General features: G+C 39.3%; 1 protein-coding gene across 12 annotated transcripts in view; it reads left to right on the plus strand.

Annotated features, from left to right (window-relative positions):
- HPCAL1 (hippocalcin like 1) overlaps positions 1-4,509 on the plus strand; it is a 102,103-nt gene extending 97,594 nt beyond the window's left edge. For all 12 annotated transcript variants that reach the window (XM_087917111.1, XM_087917097.1, XM_087917127.1 and 9 more), the window contains one exon: positions 3,299-4,509. In XM_087917111.1, the coding sequence (XP_087773237.1) occupies positions 3,299-3,396 (98 nt within the window). In that variant the 3' untranslated portion in view covers positions 3,397-4,509. The remainder of the gene's footprint in view (positions 1-3,298) is intronic.
- The last annotated feature ends 16,325 nt before the right edge of the window (positions 4,510-20,834 follow it).

A 20,834-nucleotide genomic window follows, 5' to 3' on the forward strand; every position in this document is an offset into this window, starting at 1 on the left:
GTTCTTTGTAGTGCAGTGGCTACTTAATGGGGTCATTAGTGTTGAAATAGGTTCCTGTAGTTTTTTTAGTAGTGCGTCAAAGTAGAAATGTTTTCTCGGTATTGCCTGGTAGCAGGACATTGGTCTATTTGCATCGAAATATGTTAAAAAGAAGTACCCTACTATGAACTGGTATGGTGGGGGTTTGGGGGCACTAGTTCCTCAGCCAATGATGATTCAAAAGATACTAATATCTCAAAATATAACCATAAATGAGTTCTTTGAAGCAACCTATTGCCATTGTTGTCCAATACCTTCTGTAACAAAGGTTAGGTTATGTCACTTTCAAAAGTCTCAACTTCAATACTTAATCCAACTAATCTTAGTCCATCTAACAAATGATGAAAGAGACTGGAAGTTGTTGGCAAGGCTGAAGATTCCCTGCCTTTGTATACAGTCAGCTTATCTTCCCTGTGACTCTTGACATGAGCACATCACTGCTACAGTTAAATAAGTATTAGATACCTGCAAGATGGGTGGAGGTCAAAATATGTCAAAAGATCTAAACATGTGAGCATTGGTATTCTTCACAAGAGAGGTTTATCAGAGTACCCTAATTCCTGAAGGATTTAATATATATTCATAGTACTATTTAGAGCAGGGGTCTCCAAACTTGGCAACTTTAGGACTTGTGGACTTCAACTCCCAGAATTCCTCAGCCAGCTTTGCTCGCTGAAGGATTCTGGAAGTTGAAGTCCACAAGTCCTAAAGTTGTCAAGTTTGGAGACCCCTGATTTAGAGCATAGGGTGTTAACGTGATCAGCCATCGTTAAGTTTTCCTCAAATTAATCTGAGCTGAATCAAGGAAAATGCAGCTTATTCAAAGACATCCCGTCACCATACGTTTCTTACCTTTCTTCCAAGACTAGACATAGTCATCTTGGGGAGAAGAATACCTTAGCACTAGTGGGGGATCTTAGTTCTGATTGAAGTGATCCATCTGTACCGCTGCAACGATATAGGATGGCTTTTGATTCCCTGTCAAGAAACAATGATACAAATGTCATTTACTGAGGAACCGGTTTTCATTAAAAACTTAAGCAAGTTGTTGCTCCCTCCTAAAGGTGAGAGATGATTGCCCTGGAAGCAGAAGTGTCAACTAGTAGATGATTGATATTTGTGTTCTTTGGGTGGTTTTGTGAGCATGCATATTTTACAACTACAATCTCTTTTGAGACAAATATGCTGCACAAATACATTCGAGATAAGCATCAAATAGTTTGCCTATTACTAATTAACTCAGTTGTGAGAGAACTTAAAGGATAAATATGCACAATCTATTAAAGTCAACGTGAAAATTATTGTTTTTTAGTAATATGACAGAAAAATATAGAAGCCCAGAACATTGTACAGGTAGTCCTTACAAGCAGTTGCTTAGCTACCATTTGAAATTCTGATGGGCCCACCTAGGGAGTAGTTAGGATCCATATCTGAAGTTCCGATGGTCACCCCCCCCTCCCTCTCCAATCATGGGACTCTGCTTTGGACACTTGGCAACAAGGCTGCATTTGCAGAGTTCCGTGGTCAGGTAACCGTGATTTACGATAGTTTTGCTTTTGGTTTTTGGCAAAACTGTGCCTATTGCAAACCAATGGTTAATAACCATACTGCTTACTTACCTATCTCCGTGATTCATTTAATGATCACCACAAGAAAGTTTGTAAAAATGGGTTGTAACGTGAGAGCTACCTTACATCCTTCCACTGTTACTCTTTCCGGCCTAGACAATTTGTTCAAGCAGAGATGGTCTCCTCAAAAAAAACTGTATTTATAAAAGCTTGAATTTGTTCAAGCAGAGATGGTCTCCTCAAAAAAACCTGTATTTATAAAAGCTTATTGTGCTTGTCCAAATTATCTTAGAAATATATCACATTCTTCTGTTCCTTTCTCTCTGCTCATCTAAGAAATGAGCAAATGAGAAAGAATAATACCTTAGGGCCAGGGGTGGGATTCAAATGTTTTAACAGATTCTGTGGGCATGGCTTGGTGGTCATGTTATTGGCTGGATGTGGCCAACTCAATATCACTCACATCGAGGCATGCATCTCCTCACCTGGCCTGTCATGACTGTGGGGATGCTGCAACAGTCGTAAGTGTGAAAAATGGTCATAAGTCACTTTTTTCAATGGTCACTCCACACAAGCAAAGTACCAGCAAAGGAGGGGGAAAAAATTCCAGAAAAGTTCCCGAGGCAGGAAGTCTAGTCCTGCCAAGAATGTAATAAGGGTTAACGGAGAGGCAGTTTCTGTAAGCAACACCAGAATGTTTCCTTCCTGCCTTCCTCACAGGATTAGGCCAGTAATTTCTTCTAACAACCGGTTCTCCGAACTGCTTAGAAAGTTATCAACCAGTTCTAGTGAATAGGTGTGAACTGGTAGAATCCCACCCCTGCTTAGGGCAGAATATTTCACAGAGAAGGTAGGGGCTTGTTACCATTCACTGTTGTCTGCCTTTCCAATGGGAGCCAAGGACTTTGAACCAGTAATTCAGAATCTTGATCAATAAACTCATAACATAACATGTCAAAAGAAAATGCATTCTACATGTTGCCTGAGAATGAGTGAAAATTGAAAAATATTTTTCTTCTAATGGCATTCTCGTATTTTTCATAATATAGAATTCTGCCCTGATTTAATAGCAATGGAAGCCATTTGTCCCACACACAGCTAGTATTTTATGAGGAACAATACTGTATGCTGAAATAGACAAGTCCACAAACCAGCTTACTTAACTTAGATTGTAATGTTCACTTAATTTCAAATATTTGGCATCATAGGTTTGTAATGTTCTTATCTAGCTCAGGGAGGAAATTGTATTGGGTTCAAAAATCTGTCTGCCTGAGATTCAGCCACCTGCCATTTTTCAAGTCTGCCCTTCAGCAAGATGTCAGCTAAAGGAAGCAACAGATCAACACTGAGGTTATGCTTGTTTTCATGTCATTTTCATTCAGGGTTTTACATTTTTCTTGAGAGCTTTGGAATTTTAACAGGATATGACAATTTCATCTGGTTCTTATTCTGATTGTATTTCGGAAGTCTACATTATATCAGAGTTTCCTCAGCTAACCTCCCCCTCTCCCACAAACAGCATTTTTGGTTCTTTGGTGCAAGGGTGGATATCTTTTTGGCAGTCTATCAAATCTCATCCGCAGTTCTTTTTACACCAGCTGGAAATGAACAGGCTGCTCTTTATATTGCTTTATGTGGCAGATCAGATGTATAATTTTTGTCTCTCTCTCTCTCTCTCTCTTCCTTTCAAGGTAAACTATCTCTTGAAGAGTTTATAAAAGGTGCCAAGAGTGATCCCTCGATTGTGCGGTTGTTACAGTGTGATCCAAGTAGTGCAAGTCAGTTTTAATGAAACTCTGGACAGTTTGCAAAGAAAATTACTGGCTTGTTCAAGCTTTGCTCGTAATGGATGCCTTCAACCATTCCTCATTGGTTAGTGGATGAAACTCCGTGGCTGGATTGTCTCTGTATCCAAGTGAAAAAAAAAAAAAGAGCCTCACTCTTCTCATCAGCTGTGATACGTCTTTTCTTTCCAATATCCCAGTTCTGTTTTTCACTGCACATTATTGTTAGGACTCCCTGTACACATTGAGTGTAACCAAAGGGTGTGTTTACATGCAAGTTAGAAGAGGGGGAAATGATATTCCTCTCGGTTAATCGAAATGGATGACTTTAGTAACTCCGAAAAGATACTCTATGTAATTTTGGTCTGCTGTGACATCAGCGAATGACAGGCAGTTTATATCCCAGAAAATCACTATGAAATGTGGAATAAATTAAGCAGGTTTTGTTTTTTTTTAAAAAATGGCATGTCTCCAGTTTTCTTCTCAGTGAGGAAAATTGCTTGCGCTTGCATAGTAGTGCAAGCAATTCTCATTGGGAAGAAAACTGGAGTCATGCAGTTTTAAAGAAACAGATACGCACATATAAAACATACACATACATAGTTATGTCTGTGTATGTTTGTGTGTGTGTGTGTATACGCACACATTTTACATTTATTTAGGTCATATTTAATATATGAAGTAGACTTCATCCTTCATTTCTTCTAGTTGTCCATTGTTATTATTTTTTTAAGAAAAGGATTATGATATTTATACATAGTCAAGTTGCCATTAAGGCACTGCATGATTAGCTGTTTGTGGGTATATCACTGTTTTAATTACTGGTTACAACACTTTGTCCATTTTTACTGTGCATTGTTCCAGCATTTACTGTGTTTAATGAAGACTAAAGAGGAATCATTCTGCTTCCGTGTTTCACAGTGAAGCGCCACTCACAATGGCTACAACATTTTAACAGGCTTTTGAGTGAGGTGAGATAATTTGACAAGCATTTACTATGATCCTCCTACCAATTTATGGCTGTCCATCTCTGTTAATAGTCTTGTGCATTCCAGTGTTATTTAATATCTGCCTAATGCCAAGAAATGCTGATTGAAATAAAGGTGAATTTTCTTGTTGATCGATGTTATATTTTAATTATTGGATGCTTGGAATTTTGCACGCAGCATGATTTCTTTCTAGAAAACAATGAAAGGATATTTCAAGAATCAGTTTAAAAAGAAGTGTTCACACAAGTTGCATGTGAGTGGATATCACTCCATTCTTCCACAGATTTTTCCAACAAAAACATTGTTCACTGACTGGCCACAACTGCCATGCATATATAAACCATAGGAGTATCTTGGTTTTGTGATCATAAAGGATTTTAAATGAATATCAGCCTAGCTCAGCAATATTATTTTTATTCAGAAATATAGCTAGAAGTTCTGTTCTTTTTCTTGTTTTGAAACAGATTTTTTAATATATATAAAACAACATCACATATCCTGACATAGATATGTTATAACAATTGTAATAAGGTGAAAGATAGTACCGGCAGTGGAGCTCTGGACTCTGGCTGGACAGTAAAACCTATCAAGTGAGAATGAACAGCACGAAGATAGTAAAGCCACCTTCTAATAATCCAGATCTCATCCCTAAAAATGCCCTTCTTTCATTCAGCCTGAAAAATGTTATGGCTGTGGTCCAAAGGTTGTAGTACCTCACTTAAAAATAAATATAAAGGTTTCATTGGGTAGAGTTCAACTGCTGGGGATTAAAATGGACACAGTGATATATTTTTATTTTGGCAGTATAATATGGAAGTGATTTGCCATTGCCTTTTTCCAGCTTCATTTTTTATGTGACATAAAAACCAGCTGGGTGACTTTGGGCCAGTCCTCCTCTCTCAGCTCAACCCACTTCACAGAGTTGTTGTGGGGAAGATAGGAGGAGGGAGGAGAGTTAGGCATACTCATCGCATTGAGTTATTTTTAAAAATTATAAAGGTGATTTAAAAAAAAAAAATCAAATGCATTTTCCATGCAGCCTAAAACACTGATAGAAGAACAAGAACTGTTTCCATAGCATTGCCAAGAAAACAAAATGGCTGTGCCATGAGATCAAGGTCAGCCAAGAGTGATGTAAAAATACATGAGCTTTCTTCCAGGTAAACCTGTTTAAACTTGTGCCTGTATTATCTGAAACGGGTTATTGGCTGTTGATGTCATTTCCATGCTGCTTTGAGGTACCCTGTCTTTCAGCAAATTCAAACTTTGAGTTTTGTGTAGAGCAGGGCTGTCAAACTCCCGGATGACACGCTGGCCATGCCCACACCCAGTTTAATGAAGGGTGGAAGTCCCAATATGTCACATGATATTGTTATGACAATGTGAGTTTGATATCCCTGGTGTAGAGTATACAACATGCAACATGAAATTCCGTCATGCTAATCTATAGCAGTTGAATGGGAATCAGCCCAAGCTTGCATGGATGAGAGAGGCCTTATTCATCTGCAGAAGATTTAGACTGAGTGAACTTTTTCACGTGTTGAACCCTTCATTCCTTCAGTCATGCATTCAATTCTATAGTTCCCAAATCTGTTCTGGAAAGCCTGAGAGGAGGAGGAGGAGGCTGGAAAGGGAAGAAAACTGGTGCTCCCCCTTCTCATAAAGAGACAGCTTTCTGCTGCCTGCCAAAAGCAGTATTTTCTGAAGAATTAGCACTTAGAATCACAGAAGTGTGTGTGTGTGTCCGCCCGTGTACAGGCGCACTTATGTAAATCCTTGTGTTTTGCAACCAGACTTGAAAGCATTCTCTTGAGGTCAGCTGTGAGTTTATGAAACATGTCATTTAGATGTTATACTGGCCACTGACCTGTAGGAGACACTGTCGTACATATTACATGCTGGCTGGGCCTCCAGATTCAAATCTTGTTAAAGAGTTGAATATGGAGCATTTATGTGGCAGAAACCTACAGGCAGAAAATTCCAATAAAGATGAAACTAGCATAGTGCCCACTACTGGTCAATAGTTGACATTTAGCGCCCACAGTTTAACAGAAGGAACTTCTGTTAGGAGATCCAGAGCCATCAAAATAACAAAACTGTTTAATATGAGAGTATGTAAGAAAAAAAGGAAAGAGTACCTGCACAGCTTATATAAAACTGATAATTTATTTTGTAGTATGCAATATTCTGTATACTTGTTTAAAACTTAATACAGTAAGTTCTTTGAATAGGCTTCCTTAGAACTGGGAACTTTTGGCTTTTGAATGAAGTAAATAATTGTATTTCCTCCTATTTAATCAAGACAAAATTGGAGACAAGAATATATATTAGCATGTGATTAGCATGAGCTGCAGTGGCGCAGTGGTTAGAGTGCGGTACAGACGGAGAGAGACAGTAACTGTCATAGAAAAAATGGCCACCTAATATAACAGGAAATTATCTATCCCATTGTATTCTATCCTGGAGAAGATGTATATTCAGTATTGGACAAGATGCAGTGCAAATAATGGACATAATATCACTCATTCCGTCATTCATGTTCACTAAAACAGGGATGGACAATGCACAATAAAGAAAAAAATAGTAACAGAATCTCATCCGGAAATAATCTGTACTAAACGATATTAAATCAGGTGCCAGTCCACAATGACCGTAGAAGCTGAATACTCACTGTAATAAAATTGTTTTAAGGGACTATCAGAATACAGGGAATATTCAAAGACTAGAAGCAGCTCTAGGGTAACATATCCTATAATGTGGAGCCCATTGTAGAGCAAAGATAACCCTGAAAAGTATGCAGGAAAAGATATGGGAAATTAAAAGAGAAATCAGTCCTGGGAAAAAGAAGGAGAAATGAGACTCAAAATAATGCCCCTTGATCTTGTCTGGTATAAGGGGGGAATGGAGCAGAAGGAAGTTGTGGCAGGCTTTCAAGTTTCTGTTATTATACCCGACAACAATGACATATCATTCCTGGAACATTTGCAATGTCTGTTTCTGGCACATCCTTATTTCGCATGGGCCTTCTGTTGCTGTTCAGACCTTTAGGGCAAAATCACGCTTGGAAGGCAATCACCAATAGCAAATATGTTGGATTCCTAGAAAAACTTATGGCATTTTTATAAGTGCAGAACATTGCCTGAAATCCAGTTAATTAAGTAAAGGAATATGATGAGGTGCGTAATGATAGTTAACTATGCACGTGGCAAAGGGCAACCTCATCTTGTTCTGTGAACAATGGATTCTCATTCTAGTAGATCTGAATTGTGGAAAACCCTCCCCAGGGCTCTAAGCAATAAGAGCCCTGCCCAATTCTAGTCCCTGAGACAGAAAAAAAAACACCACCCAAGTATATATAATGTTTCAAACTGTAAAAGATGCAAGGATCTACAAGGCATAAGAAAGGTGCTTTGCAACACATAAAAATTATATGTGGAAGAATTAAAGGACCTGCGTTTGCAAAGCACACACAGTTTCTTCATTACTGTTTCACAGACACTAAGACTCAACCCTGGTATGTCTTCTAGATAAATGGAACTAGAGCTGCCTATCTGGATTCCTTGCCATTCAGACTGGTGATGCTAGTCTGGAGAATAGAGAATTAATGAGAAGATGATGATTATTATTTTAAGTGTAAAGCAGACAAATATCTCCGTTATAGCAAAGTGTTCTTTTTTCAATTCACAGATCAAGCAAATAGCTAACAAAAAGTTCAAAAGGTATCTGAATCTCTTGGCATCAATTAGCCATTAGTAAGATTGAATGAACAAGAAAAATCAGCTAAAGCTTTAATAATGTACTGATACCGCTATCATTTTGAACTGGATCCAGAAAATGAAAGCCAGTTAAAATGGAAAAAATTGTATTTTATGCCCTTTAAAATCAATAGTAGTAAATGTACTGGTGATACTACGGGAACCAACCTTCGATTCATATTTCAAAGGCATCTTCAATTAAAGCACATTGAAGTAGTTTAATACAGACGATGCTAACCCAGAACACAATGCTTTTCTATGGGATACAGGAAAAGTCATTTATAGATATCTCTCTCTCTCTCTGCCTCCCTCTTGCTCTCTCGCTCTCTCATATACAAAATACCACATAATATGAAAATCACAAATTGAAGCAACAGCCTCCCAATAACATTTTCAGAGAACTAGCAGCCTTCAGGTTCAGCGAGCACCATCTGAAAATGATACCACACAACCCTCATGGTGGCAATGTAATTCAGAGATTATGGGTCATGAGTGAGAAGCTAGAAGTTTAGATGAGTGATAAGCAAGAAGTTTAGATGGAGACATTTCTGAATCTGATGTAAAGATTTCCCCAACTCTCTGGAGAGTTTGGATGCAAACTTCTTCAGACCTGTATTTCTTCAGTTCATGTATTTGAAATAGTATGCTATCATATCCTCTGTTATCACAGGTCAAAACTGTGTGCCTTTTCTTTGCAGTTATTAGGTATTGAGCCAGATGGTACATGGTATTGTTATGTCTCCTCTTGGAAATTCAAACGAACAAACACAAGCAGCCGTTTCACAAACAAATCAAACTGTAGGAAAATAACAAGATAACGGCTGCCAGAAACTGTTAGGACTCCCCTTCAAAATTCAAACAAACAGAGATCTCTTTGCAGTAACGTCCTCATTCAAAATAGTCATTTTGTTTCTGGCAAAAGGCACCAGCTCAGCTGTGTCCTTTTATACCCATTAAGGCAACGTGCTAATTAACTGGCTTGCCCTTCAGATTAACGTTTCCTGGTTCTGACGTCAATCCACGATCTAACAGTCATCAGATTCAAAATTCCTAACAGGACCGATCCTTCCAATCACAACATGGTATGATACCACCCTGGGTGTTTAATAAAACCTTTAATGAAAACAATAAATATTGCCTGTTAACTGTTCTGAGACTGGAACTAAGCTCAAAGTTTAACTGGTAAAATAATTCTCCCATGCTATGTACTGATAGTGATGGCTTAGCCAAGAAACATCCTAATATATTTTAATGGAAAATTAATCTGTTCAGCTTTAAGATCTCACACCAAAGCCACTACCACTAGTGTCCCAATAGACCTTTAAGATTTTATAACCACCTTTTCCACCATCCATCTCTTTTCGATTTAATTCCCTGGACATTGTGGATTATTAAATTCTTTCCTGTTAAGAATGTATTTCGTGGAGAGAGAAAAATGAAGACAGAAAGTCAGTGGATTGGAATCTTTTTCTTAATGCCTTTCATTTTTCCCAGCTATCAAACTATGTAGGCACTATGTTTGCAAAATACTTCAGTAATGGAAGACATCAGTGCATACACTACAGCCAAGCAAACCACTACAGACTAATGCACTCTTGCATACTCATAATCAGTGATTATGATATGAGGAATGAGTCATCCTAAAAAAACACACCAGAAAAAAAAACTGCCTTGAAATTGATATTTTCTCTTGGGAAGTCACACATTCAGTTGCAAATCATCAAGGGTGAGACAACCTACAGTCATAGCTATATAGATCATCCTGACGCAGACTAGTCCAGGAGGCCCAGCAGGTTTTTCAAAAAACAACTTTCCAATGTAATTTGAATTATTTGTACAAAGGGAGGGCTTCTTATAAATGTACAATTTGAATACATTGTATTTCTAAATCATCCAGCAGTAATATTCTGATGAAATGATGAGGTTATTTAAAATACTAAAACCATCAATACATACGCAGCAAATGATGTGATTCAATAATTGTTTCCAATAAAAATGGCAGTATTGTTAAAATTGACCAAACATCTTTCAAAATAGTGTTTCCGTGGGGTAACTTAAGGCCACAAACTTGTTCCCCCTTACTTAATGTGTTCACACCAACATCAATTCATTCAGGGCAGTTTGTTGGCCATAATAAGATGTTGTTTCTGTGACTAACTCTAGAACATTTTGGCTGGCTGACTTTAAGTGGGAACCTGATGGCCATCCAAAGGGAGAGTTAGATAGGTAGTGAATAAAACCACTGCTTGGAGTCTAAAATTACTGACTGCATAACTTAAATCCAGATCGATTTAAACCAAAAAACCCACAACTCTCAACCTTACAAGAGAGTAATGTGAAACACTGCATTTGAAACCACCTCTCTGAATACTCTATGCACATGGTTTTGTCTCTTTCAATTACCACCTTCTAATATTAGTATTTTGGTAGTTTGGGTTTATTCCTTTCAACTCATAATAATTGTAGCTGAGCTTTTCAGCTTTAGTTACACTTGGTCATAGTCTTCTCTCCTTTCCTTCCTCCTTTCATTTTTGAAGAGTTTCCCATTATTTTAGAATGTATGTTTCTTGGAACTAGGGATTTTTACTGCCTGGGAAACTCTCTTTAAGACAGAGGAAGCCACTGTCTTTAAGCTAACAGACGCCTTTCAGATTGGGAGAACATGTCATAAATAATTTCACAAAATACCCATTCTATACCCACTGGAAATTCTGAATCATTTTCAATTTCCCTTTAAAGAGAATTACTATAATGCTGGCATGTGGTGATAAGGGCATGAGGTCCTGATGCCAAGGCTTCCTTGTCTAGAAAAGTTATAAATCCAGGAGAGCCACCAAATTCTTTGGAAAGAAGAACCCATCCAGAACCCACAACATGCAGAGAAATTTAGCTCAGACCTTGAGAAGGCAGTGGGGAAAGTAAAATTGTGACTCACCCCTGGGAAATGTGTAAGCCTGAGAAAGAAAAAACTCTACCTTTCCTTTATTGCCTTTTAAAAGGGAACTTTCAAGATTCTGTTAATATATCCTATACAATAAACTAGCATCCCCGTGGTGTTTTTCACCTGGTTTACCTGCAAAGTTTGGCACAATGGAACTGTCATGGAAACAGAGGGTCCCTATCCACTCAGAACCTCAGTAACTCCAGACATTGGGTTAGGGCAGTGGTGGCTAATCTTTTTGGGCTCCTGTGCCAAAAATTGTATGCATGCTTGCATGCTCGCGCTCCAGCACCCAGAAGACAATGTGCGTCCCCCACATCCCCTACGCATGCACGCGCAATCCCCATCCCCACCCCACACTGTGCCTTACAGCTGATTTTCAGCCAGTTTGAGGCCTTTTTCAGTCTCCCAAAGGCTTGAGGAAGGCTTCTGCAGGCTTCTACAAGCTTTGTAGGCTGAAATCTAGCCCAGTTTCATCACTTCCTGTTTTACCAAAAATACCAGAAGTGATGAAACGGGGCTAGATCTTGGCCTACAAAGCTTGTAGAAGCCTGCAGAAGCCTTCCTCAAGCCTTTGGGAGGCCGAAAAAGGCCTCAAACCAGCCAAAAATTAGCTGTGAGGCGTGCACATGCACAGTGAGGTAAGTTTGCCTGCAGCTCGCGCGCCAGCACAAATGGCTCTGCACGCCACCTCTGGCATGCATGCCCTAGGTTTGCCATCATGGGGCTAGGGCATCTCCAGCTAGGCCTGGATGATGTACAATTGAGTACTGTCAGCTTACTAATGATAGCTCATGTCAAATGAACACCTGAACCCTTCTTGTGGTGAGTGTCAACCCTGAAACTGGCCTAACTGAGGCCATTTTGAGACTTCAGGGCTGACACACTGGAGAAGAGGGCTAGGGAGGAGGAAATAGAGGTAGTTGGGGTGTTGTAGTCAAAACAAAATATTTTCCCTTGGGAATCAAGGACATTCCTGCAGGTGCTCGGAAGGATGGGATTGGAAACACCTAGCAACTGGACAGTATCCTGGTTGGACCATGTGACTGATCGTTTTGAGAAAGTGATAAACTTTCACTTTTAATTAGGTAAAAACCACAGGAATATTCAGAGTTGGTTTTCACCAGCCTGTGCCAATATGACATAACCAATAAACTTATTCCGTGAGGAAACTGCCTGCCTCAGAGTTTGTTTGCTATGGGTATGTTACTTGGAACCCTGACAGTGAATTCATATTGATATTAAAAAGTAGCATTGACAGAACCAAGCCTCAAGACATCACATGTTAAGAATACATACCAACTCCACTGTTTCATGCATCCCCATGAACTGGAATTGCCCAACAAGGTAGGAGCTATCCAGGTGCAAGGAACCAGAACAACAGAGTGAGCTTTCTTTGTTGCTACTTGCCTATTTACAAGAATCTCATCAGACTGACTGCATTCTCTCAGGAGCAACCAGAGAAAGGGCACCAGGGACTTTGGGACTGGTCTGTGGTCTTGGTTATTTCCTCGGTTGTTGCCGGGATTTCAAACAAGCCAGTTGCTTATCTCCACCCACCATACACGCACACACACTACCTGCAGATTCCATCACCAAGCAGAGTACCCATAATATGGTCCTTCTGATCACCACCTTCAGTAGATGGCTAGAACCTGACAATTGTGGCAAGTGCAAATTTGACAAAATAAAACTCAGGAGAAAGATAATAAATTTTGTCTTTGAAGGATCTAATGAAAGTGTCACAGCAGCCAGTGACTTTAATGCTTCTACCCAGCACTGTGATTCTAAGTAGTTGCCAGACAAGAGAAATGCATCTGATTCACCAATCTTATTGCCAAAGTCTAAGCACAAAGGTCTCATATCTAGGATCAATCATATCCAGTCCTTGTTCTGCTTAGAGGCCAGAGTGGAGGCCAGAGACATTCTTGGAAATAATAGCAACACTAGAAGCTGACACATTGCAGCAGCCAGCTCCCATTCAAACAAAGCAATAAAATAAAATAAAATGCCATCCTCCTAAAGCTACTAAATAGACATATTTTATTATATGAAGGTGCAGGGGTCAACCTATTCTTCAAAGCACAAGAAAGCAGGACAAGAAGCCATGGGTAGAAACTAATCAAGGAGAGAAGCAACTTAGAACTAAGGAGAAATTTCCCGACAGAATAATTTATCAGTGGAACGACTTGTCTCCAGATGGAGTGTTGGGGACCTCTGGTATAGGATCTCCTGCTTAAACAGGAGATTGGACTAGAAGACCTCCAAGGTTCCTTCCAACTCCATTAATCTGTTAGATGATGTAGTAATAATGTAATGGTATGAAAAGAGCTCTGAACTCTCTTGCTCCATCCACACAGAGGAATCTTTAGAGATATTTGGGTTTGGCAAAATGAGTAAGTCAATGATAATTTCCTATTACCACCACCCTGCCCCTTTTGTTCCATCTCTTTTATGACTGGAGAACATGGATTGTAAATTTTATTACCTCTCTTTAAAATACGAAGCACCTAGTATATCATTTATATATATTTTTTCAGTGTTCTTCCAGTCAGAAGCTTATTCAGTAACTGTTTTGGCTTATAATGCTACAGCAGCTCTTCTAAGTTAATATTTATGAGGCTGAATCTAATGAGAGAGAAAACATGCTGCTGCCTTCATTAGAAATGCAGATGTTGAAATAAATTTGCTCAGATTATAACAAAGGCAAGTAGAGGACCCAGCCTTTGTTTCAGTAATGGTGAAGCAGACCACAGTTAAAACGATACAGTATGTTTTCTAAGCCAGTTGCAATGTTGGCAGGACACACTGACCCACAGTTAGTCAATCACAAGTTAGTGCATTGCCTTTTGTAAACTCAGATTGTGTGGCTAATTTATACAGACAATTTGAGTTGTGTATGCAACGTCAAGCATCAGGGAAATCAGGAGATTCAGGCAGTTCAAATGAGTATAAAGATCTATTGCATGCTTAAGCTCTCTACAAGAATCTGAACTACTAAATATTAAAGCAGTTTGGTGGTAAATAAGGAATTCATGGTAGGCTAGACTTAGATCCTTTGTGGTCATGAAGGGACTCATGACTAATGAGGTGTTTGACCCCTCCCTTAGGCTCAGCCTGGTCATCTGCTACACATATCATAATCAGGAATGTAAACACCCCAATATTAATAAATAGTAATAGACTTTTCTGCACCTACTACCAGAGATTTGCAGTCTGGAAATACCATGTCATAAAATACCAGGAAATTCAGAATATTATGCTTATGCTAATCATGGGTAATAGTGCTATGCAAGCATAACTACTGTTAGATAAATATACAATATAGGCAGAACATGAGATAGAGATGGATGGATGGATGAGATAGACTGAGATAAGTAATAGATAAATCATGCAGATCACACATCATCTAAAGCTGCGGTGGCACAGTGGTCAGAATGCAGTATTGCAGGCTGACTCTGCCCACTGCCAGCAGTTCAATCATACCAACTCAAGGTTAACTCAGCCTTCCATCCTTCCGAGGTCAGTAAAATGAGGACCCAGATCATTGGGGGCAATATGCTGACTCTGTAAACAGCTTAGAGAGGGCTGGAAAGCACTCTGAAGTGGTATATAAGTCTATGTGCTATTGCTATCTATCAGCTATCTAAGAGAGAGAGAAGTTTATTTTCTAGGTGTCTTATGCAGTGATATCGTATCATCAATAACATATTTTGAGTTTCCCAATATCCAGCCTATGCTTGCATATGCCCACAGTTGCATATGGGCTTACATATGCCCGTAGTGCTCATTCTGAACCAGCAACACCAGCTTTGTACTTGAGCAAGTCTCATTCATTTTAGCCTTAATCAGTTCTTGCCAATATCACTGAAGTTGCAGAGACCATGTTTCAAAAGAGCGCTGACAGGAGACACAAATAAAATAAGAAGAGATTTAATTAGAGCAGCATTACTCATCCTTAGCACCTTTAAGCTATGTGGATCAAGTCCCAGAAGGCTGGCTGGGGAATTCTGGGAGTTAAAATCCACAGATCTTAAAATTGCTGATGCTCAAAAATGATGCCTTAGAACAGGAATGGGAAACCATGGCCCTTTTATGACGTGTGGACTTCAACTCCCAGAATTCCTAAGCCAGCAAGGGCCATGGTTCTCCATTCCTCCTCAGAGGGTACATAACTCCCATCAGCCTGAAGACCATACCGGGCTCTGTGTGTGTGGTAAACGCTGCAAGGCATATTCTTTTTGCTCTTTAGCACTTCCCAAAATGCAGAAAGAGACCCAAACAAGTGAGTCATACTTTCCTGGCGTGGAAGGGAAGAAATTTTGTTTATTTGTTTATTTATTTATTATTTATTTTTATTATTTATTTATTTATCATTTATTTATTTTGTGAAACGATTATAAGATAACAGGTATAACACAGGTATAAATACATGAAATGGATACATATAAAAAGAAAAAAGAAACAATAGGACGGAGATGGTAGGCACGTTGGTGTGCTTATGCACACCCCCTACAGACCTCTTAGGAAAGGGGTGAGGTCAATAGTAGACAGTCTAAGGTTAAAGTTTTTGGGGTTTGGGGAAGAAACCACAGAGTCTGGTAGAGTATTCCAGACATTGACCACTCTGTTGCTGAAGTTGTATTTCCTGCAATCAAGTTTGGTGTGGTTTACCTTGAGTTTGTATCTATTGTGTGCTCTTGTATTGTTATGGCTGAAGCTGAAGTATTCATTGACAGAACATTGCAATACATAATTTTATGTACTATACTTAAATCATACTGAAGGCGGCATAGTTCTAGGTTTTCTAGGTCTAGAATTTCAAGTCTGGTGGCATAAAGTATTCTGCAATGAGTAGAGGAGTGGAGAACTCTTCTTGTGAAATATTTCTGGACTTTCTCAACTGTGCTAATATCAGATATGTAATGCGGGTTCCAGACTGATGAGCTGTATTCAAGGATTGGTCTAGCAAATGTTTTGTATGCTCTAGTTAATAGTGTGATATTACCAGAGAAAAAGCTACATAGGATTAGGTTAACAACTCTTAATGCCTTTTTGGCGATGTAGTTACAGTGGGCTCTAGCACTTAGATCATTAGAGATGAGTACTCCAAGGTCCTTGACAGAATTTGGATCCTCAACAAGGTCTTGACTATTCAGCTTGTATTTTATTTTTTTGATTATTTTTTGCCAATATGTAAGACAGAGCATTTATTTGTTGAGATTTCAAGTTGCCATTTGTTTGACCATTCTGATACATAGTCGAGATGCTGGCAGTTGACTTGCAACCAGGATGACTGAAAATCAACAGCATATTGAGTGGAACGGTAATTTAAGTACTACACCAGATTTACATAGTTAGAAAGAAGCAAGTGCATTCCCCTCAGATAAAATACTGGGTAAGGGGGAAAGAAATCCTACCCCTGTCTGTCTGTATGATGCTATGTTATCTAGCTCTGAGCTGCAGAAAGCAAGTCAATGAAGTAGATGTGAATAATGTGTTAGAAGAGCTTAAGGCACTTGGGTAGAAATCAGGAGAGTGTAAATTCTAGTCCCCCCATAGACATGAAAGCTGGTTGAGTCACCTTAGGTCAGTCACTATCTCTCAGGCCAACTCACCACACAGGGTTGTTGTGGTGAGGAAAATAGCAGGAAGGAAGGAGGATTAGATATGTTTATCATCTTGAGTTATTTATAAAAATAATAAAGGCGGACAAATAATCTAAAAAAAAATCCATATCTCTTTGCTGCCATCTGGATTTTTCAGCCATAACCTGGTAGCCCATCTTCCTCTTTATCTATTTCGGGCCCACTTCCTCAAATGTTTTGGTCATATTTGAACCACTTGCCTTCCATTCTCCAAATAAAAATAGGAACAAGTTGGTAACTTTGGCTGCTTTATCCATCTTGCAGAGTGATTGATGTACATCTTTAAAAGCTGCAATAATAACAAGCTAAATATAAATCTCTGAGAATTATCCATTGGATGTGACGCAGACAAAACAAAATATGGTCTTCTCAATGTTCTCCTGGGCTTAACAAAGCTGTCTCGTGAGGCTACGGGCATTTCTGGCAGAAAAATGCAGTTGACAGGGTGTGTGTGTTATTTTTATTTATTTATTTATTTTCATTGTTGGTTTCATTTACATTTTTAACATTAAGAACTCACAGCAAACAGCGTTTACCTGTTACCAAACATAGGATGGTATGTTGCTTATTGACTAGATTTCTGCATAACTGTATTATATCAACTGTATCTTTGCAAGAATGTAATTTCTTCACCAACAGCCAGTATGGTGTGGTAGTTAAGGCAACAGGCTATAAACTTGGAGACCATGAGTTCTAGTCCCGCCTTGGCTCCAAAGCTGACTTTGTATCCTTGGGCCAATGCTTCTTTTTTCAGCCCTAGGAAGGAAGCAATAGCAAACCATTCCTGAAAAACCTTGACATGGAAACTGCAGTGACTTGTCCCAGCAGTCTCCGAGAATCAGACAAGATTTTTTTTTTAAAAAAATCACACTATTAAAAAAAAATCCATGGAATTAAAGTTTTATAGATGATTAAAACCAATCTTAAGTGGGCAGTAGGCAAACAGCATTATCATTAAAATGAAATGTTTTAGAGTTGTAATCTGTTTCTCAGTGCTTTTAAAATATTTCTAGGGCCCTCATTATGGGCTAGACCTGAGTCTAGACTGAAATCTAGAAACTCACATTTGTCTTTCATGTACAGGTGTTGTGTTATTATTTACCACATCACATGCAATGAACATTGAGTTTCAATCATTAGGTCCCTATGAGTTTCAGGAGGAGCTACATTGCTTGCTGTGAAAGAAAAGGAATGCTGTTTAACATCAGAATTCACATATACTAATAGGGAATCTATGAATGTCCCAGGGGTGGGATTCTACAGGTTCGCACCTATTTGCTAGAAGTTCTAGCAAAGTTTCTAAGCAGTTCGGAGAATCGGTTGTTAGAAGAAATTACTGGCCTAATCCTGTAAGGAAGGCAGGAAGGAAACATTCTGGTGTTGCTTACAGAAACTGCCTCTCCATTAACCCTTATTACATTCTTGGCAGGACTAGACTTCCTGTCTCTGGAACTTCTCTGGAGTTTTTTTCCCCTCCTTTGCTCGTACTTTCTTGTGTGGAGTGACCATTCAAAGTTACAATGGCACTGAAAAAAGTGACTTATGACCATTTTTCACACTTACGACTGTTGCAGCATCCCCACAGTCATGAGAGGCCAGGCGAGGAGATGTGTGCCTCGATGTGAGTGATACTGAGTTGGCCACACCCAGCCAGTCACATTACCACCAAGCCACACCCACCACCCAAGCCACGCCCACATAACCGGTTGTTAAAAAAATTGAATCCCACCCCTGGAATGCCCTATTCCTTATACATACATTCTCTCTCTCTTTCTCACAGAGAGAGAGAGAGAGAGAGAGAGAGTGTTAGTGTAGTGGTTAAGGTGCTGCCCCAGAAACCAGGAGATTGTGAGTTTAAGAGTCCCACCTTAGGCATGAAAGCAGGCTGTGTGGCTTTGGGCCAATCCCTCTCTCTCAGCCCAACTCGCCTCACAGGGTGAGTTGTTGCTGTTGTGGGGCAAATAGGAAGGAGTATCATGTATGTTTGCCATCTCGAGTTACTTCTAAAGTAAAAAGAACGGCAGGATAAAAAAGAATATAATAAATAAAATAAATATTGTTTCAGGATCCAAATAATCTGGCATGATTGTCACAGGGTGGTCAGTGAGACCATATGATTTACCTTCTCTTTGCTCCCTGCAATCTTTCGTTTTCAAGTGAGCTTCTGCGCCTACCTTCTGCTGCTTCAATAGCCCTATAAGGCAGCATCTGCTTTGGGGGATCAGAGATCTTCTAAATAATCTGTTTACTGAAGCAGAAGAAGGTTCTGCTTGTGCAGGATATGTTGTTGATCTTGGTGTTAATGTGGTGATCATCATCATCCACAGAGACCAGGCTTCCTCTCTTCCTGCCGAAAAGTCCTACTTTCACCTCAAAAATCTGCATCCCTGTTGAAGCAAGTGATTATGATTTTGCCTAACAGGGTAATAAAACATTGTCAAGCAAATAACCAAACTCAGAGAGCACTAAGGACTCCACCAACAGCCCTTAAGGGCATCCTTGTCAGGAGTGCAGTAAAGATTACAGTAATCCTAATACTCCTTCAGTTGCTAATACCTGGTTTCTCAGTGTGGGGTTGCTGGAAACGAGCCATGGCGGCTGCTCCACGAAGCTCTACAATTCAGCATCAAACAAGGCTCCAGACGAGGTTAAAGGGTCCGATGTGAGGGGTTAAGGCAGGAACCCATCCACCTGCAGTCAGTCAGCTTCCCAAATTAGCACAGTGCATGAATTGCACCTGTATAGATTAAGCTTCCCTGTTAATTGGGAAAGAGATGGAAGAACAGATGTGGTTGCCAACAAGGAACTACGGACAAGTGGTACGTTTGTACCCCTATGGGGTCAAGTCTCTAGGAGGCTTGACTGAATCACATAATAGTAAGCTAGTTTAGCTAGAGATGTGCTCTGTTGTAAGAAAGATCCAGGATTGCTAATCTTTGTAATTGCTTTGTGCACAGGTAGTCCTCAATTTATGACTGGTTGCTTGGCGACCATTCAAAGTTACAATGGACCAACAAAAAACTATCTACAATCCTGTTTTGAAGTCCTGATGTTGACACACACACACACACACACACACACACACATGGTCACATGACCACATTTGGGGTACTTGGGAACCAGCCTGCATTTATGGCTGTTTGCGGTGCCCTGTGGTCATGTGACCATGATTTACAAATGTTTTGACAGAAACCACTGTTTACTTCTAGTTTCTAACTAAAAACTCCCTGTTGTATTTGCTTAACAAAGTATTTGCTTAACAACTGGTATATGCTTAACAAAGACTGTGTTTGCTTAATGATGTGGGTGACCTGCTTTACAACCAGGGGTGAAATTCAACCACCTCGGCCCACCTCGGGAGAGGTGGTAGGGATGATTTGAATTGGTAAAAAATCCCCCCTGGTTGCTATTACTATTATACCAAGTATACCAAGCCACACCCACAGCGACACCCACAGACCTGGTAGGGAAAATTTTTGAATTTCACCCTTTTTAGGGTGGTGCTGAACCTGCTAGGTTCAATTACAGTAATAACTTAGGGATTTACCAGTATTTACATTTGTTCTTTCCTTTAATATTATTTCTGCTTTGTTTGAGCATATCCTGGGAAACTTTGATCTTCCAATCCTTTATTAAATATTTGACGAATTCAATTATTTCCCTACCTTTAGCCATGCTGGTAAGAATTATAAAAATAACTATTTAATGTGGAAAGCATCTGTTTGGGGAAGATTGCTTTAATTTACCATTAAATTACAAGAAACCGAAAACAACCATACTACACTTCAGTACCAAAACTCTTACAGTATTTATTTCTAACAGTCACAAAATAATATCAAAAGGAAATACTACCACCTAGTGACAGATAAACTAAACACAGGATAGCTACCTTACTGGATTTTTTTCTTTTACATATATTTTTTTCTGTCCTAAAATTGTATTAAGTTGACTTAACAAGTTTTCTTCACAGACCCTGAGAAGTGTAGCATTTAAGGAGTGGTTAAAGTTGATCCTGTGATAAAATTAAGGACTAACCTGAACCTAATACTGTTACTATTTTCTGAAAAATAGAACCTTACCTTCTAATACTTCCCAAGTTGAAATTCTGAG

This window comes from Pseudonaja textilis, chromosome 1 (genome assembly GCF_049901715.1).
Source record: "Pseudonaja textilis isolate UNSWEBS1 chromosome 1, rPseTex1.2, whole genome shotgun sequence".
Taxonomy (NCBI): Eukaryota; Metazoa; Chordata; class Lepidosauria; order Squamata; family Elapidae; genus Pseudonaja; species Pseudonaja textilis.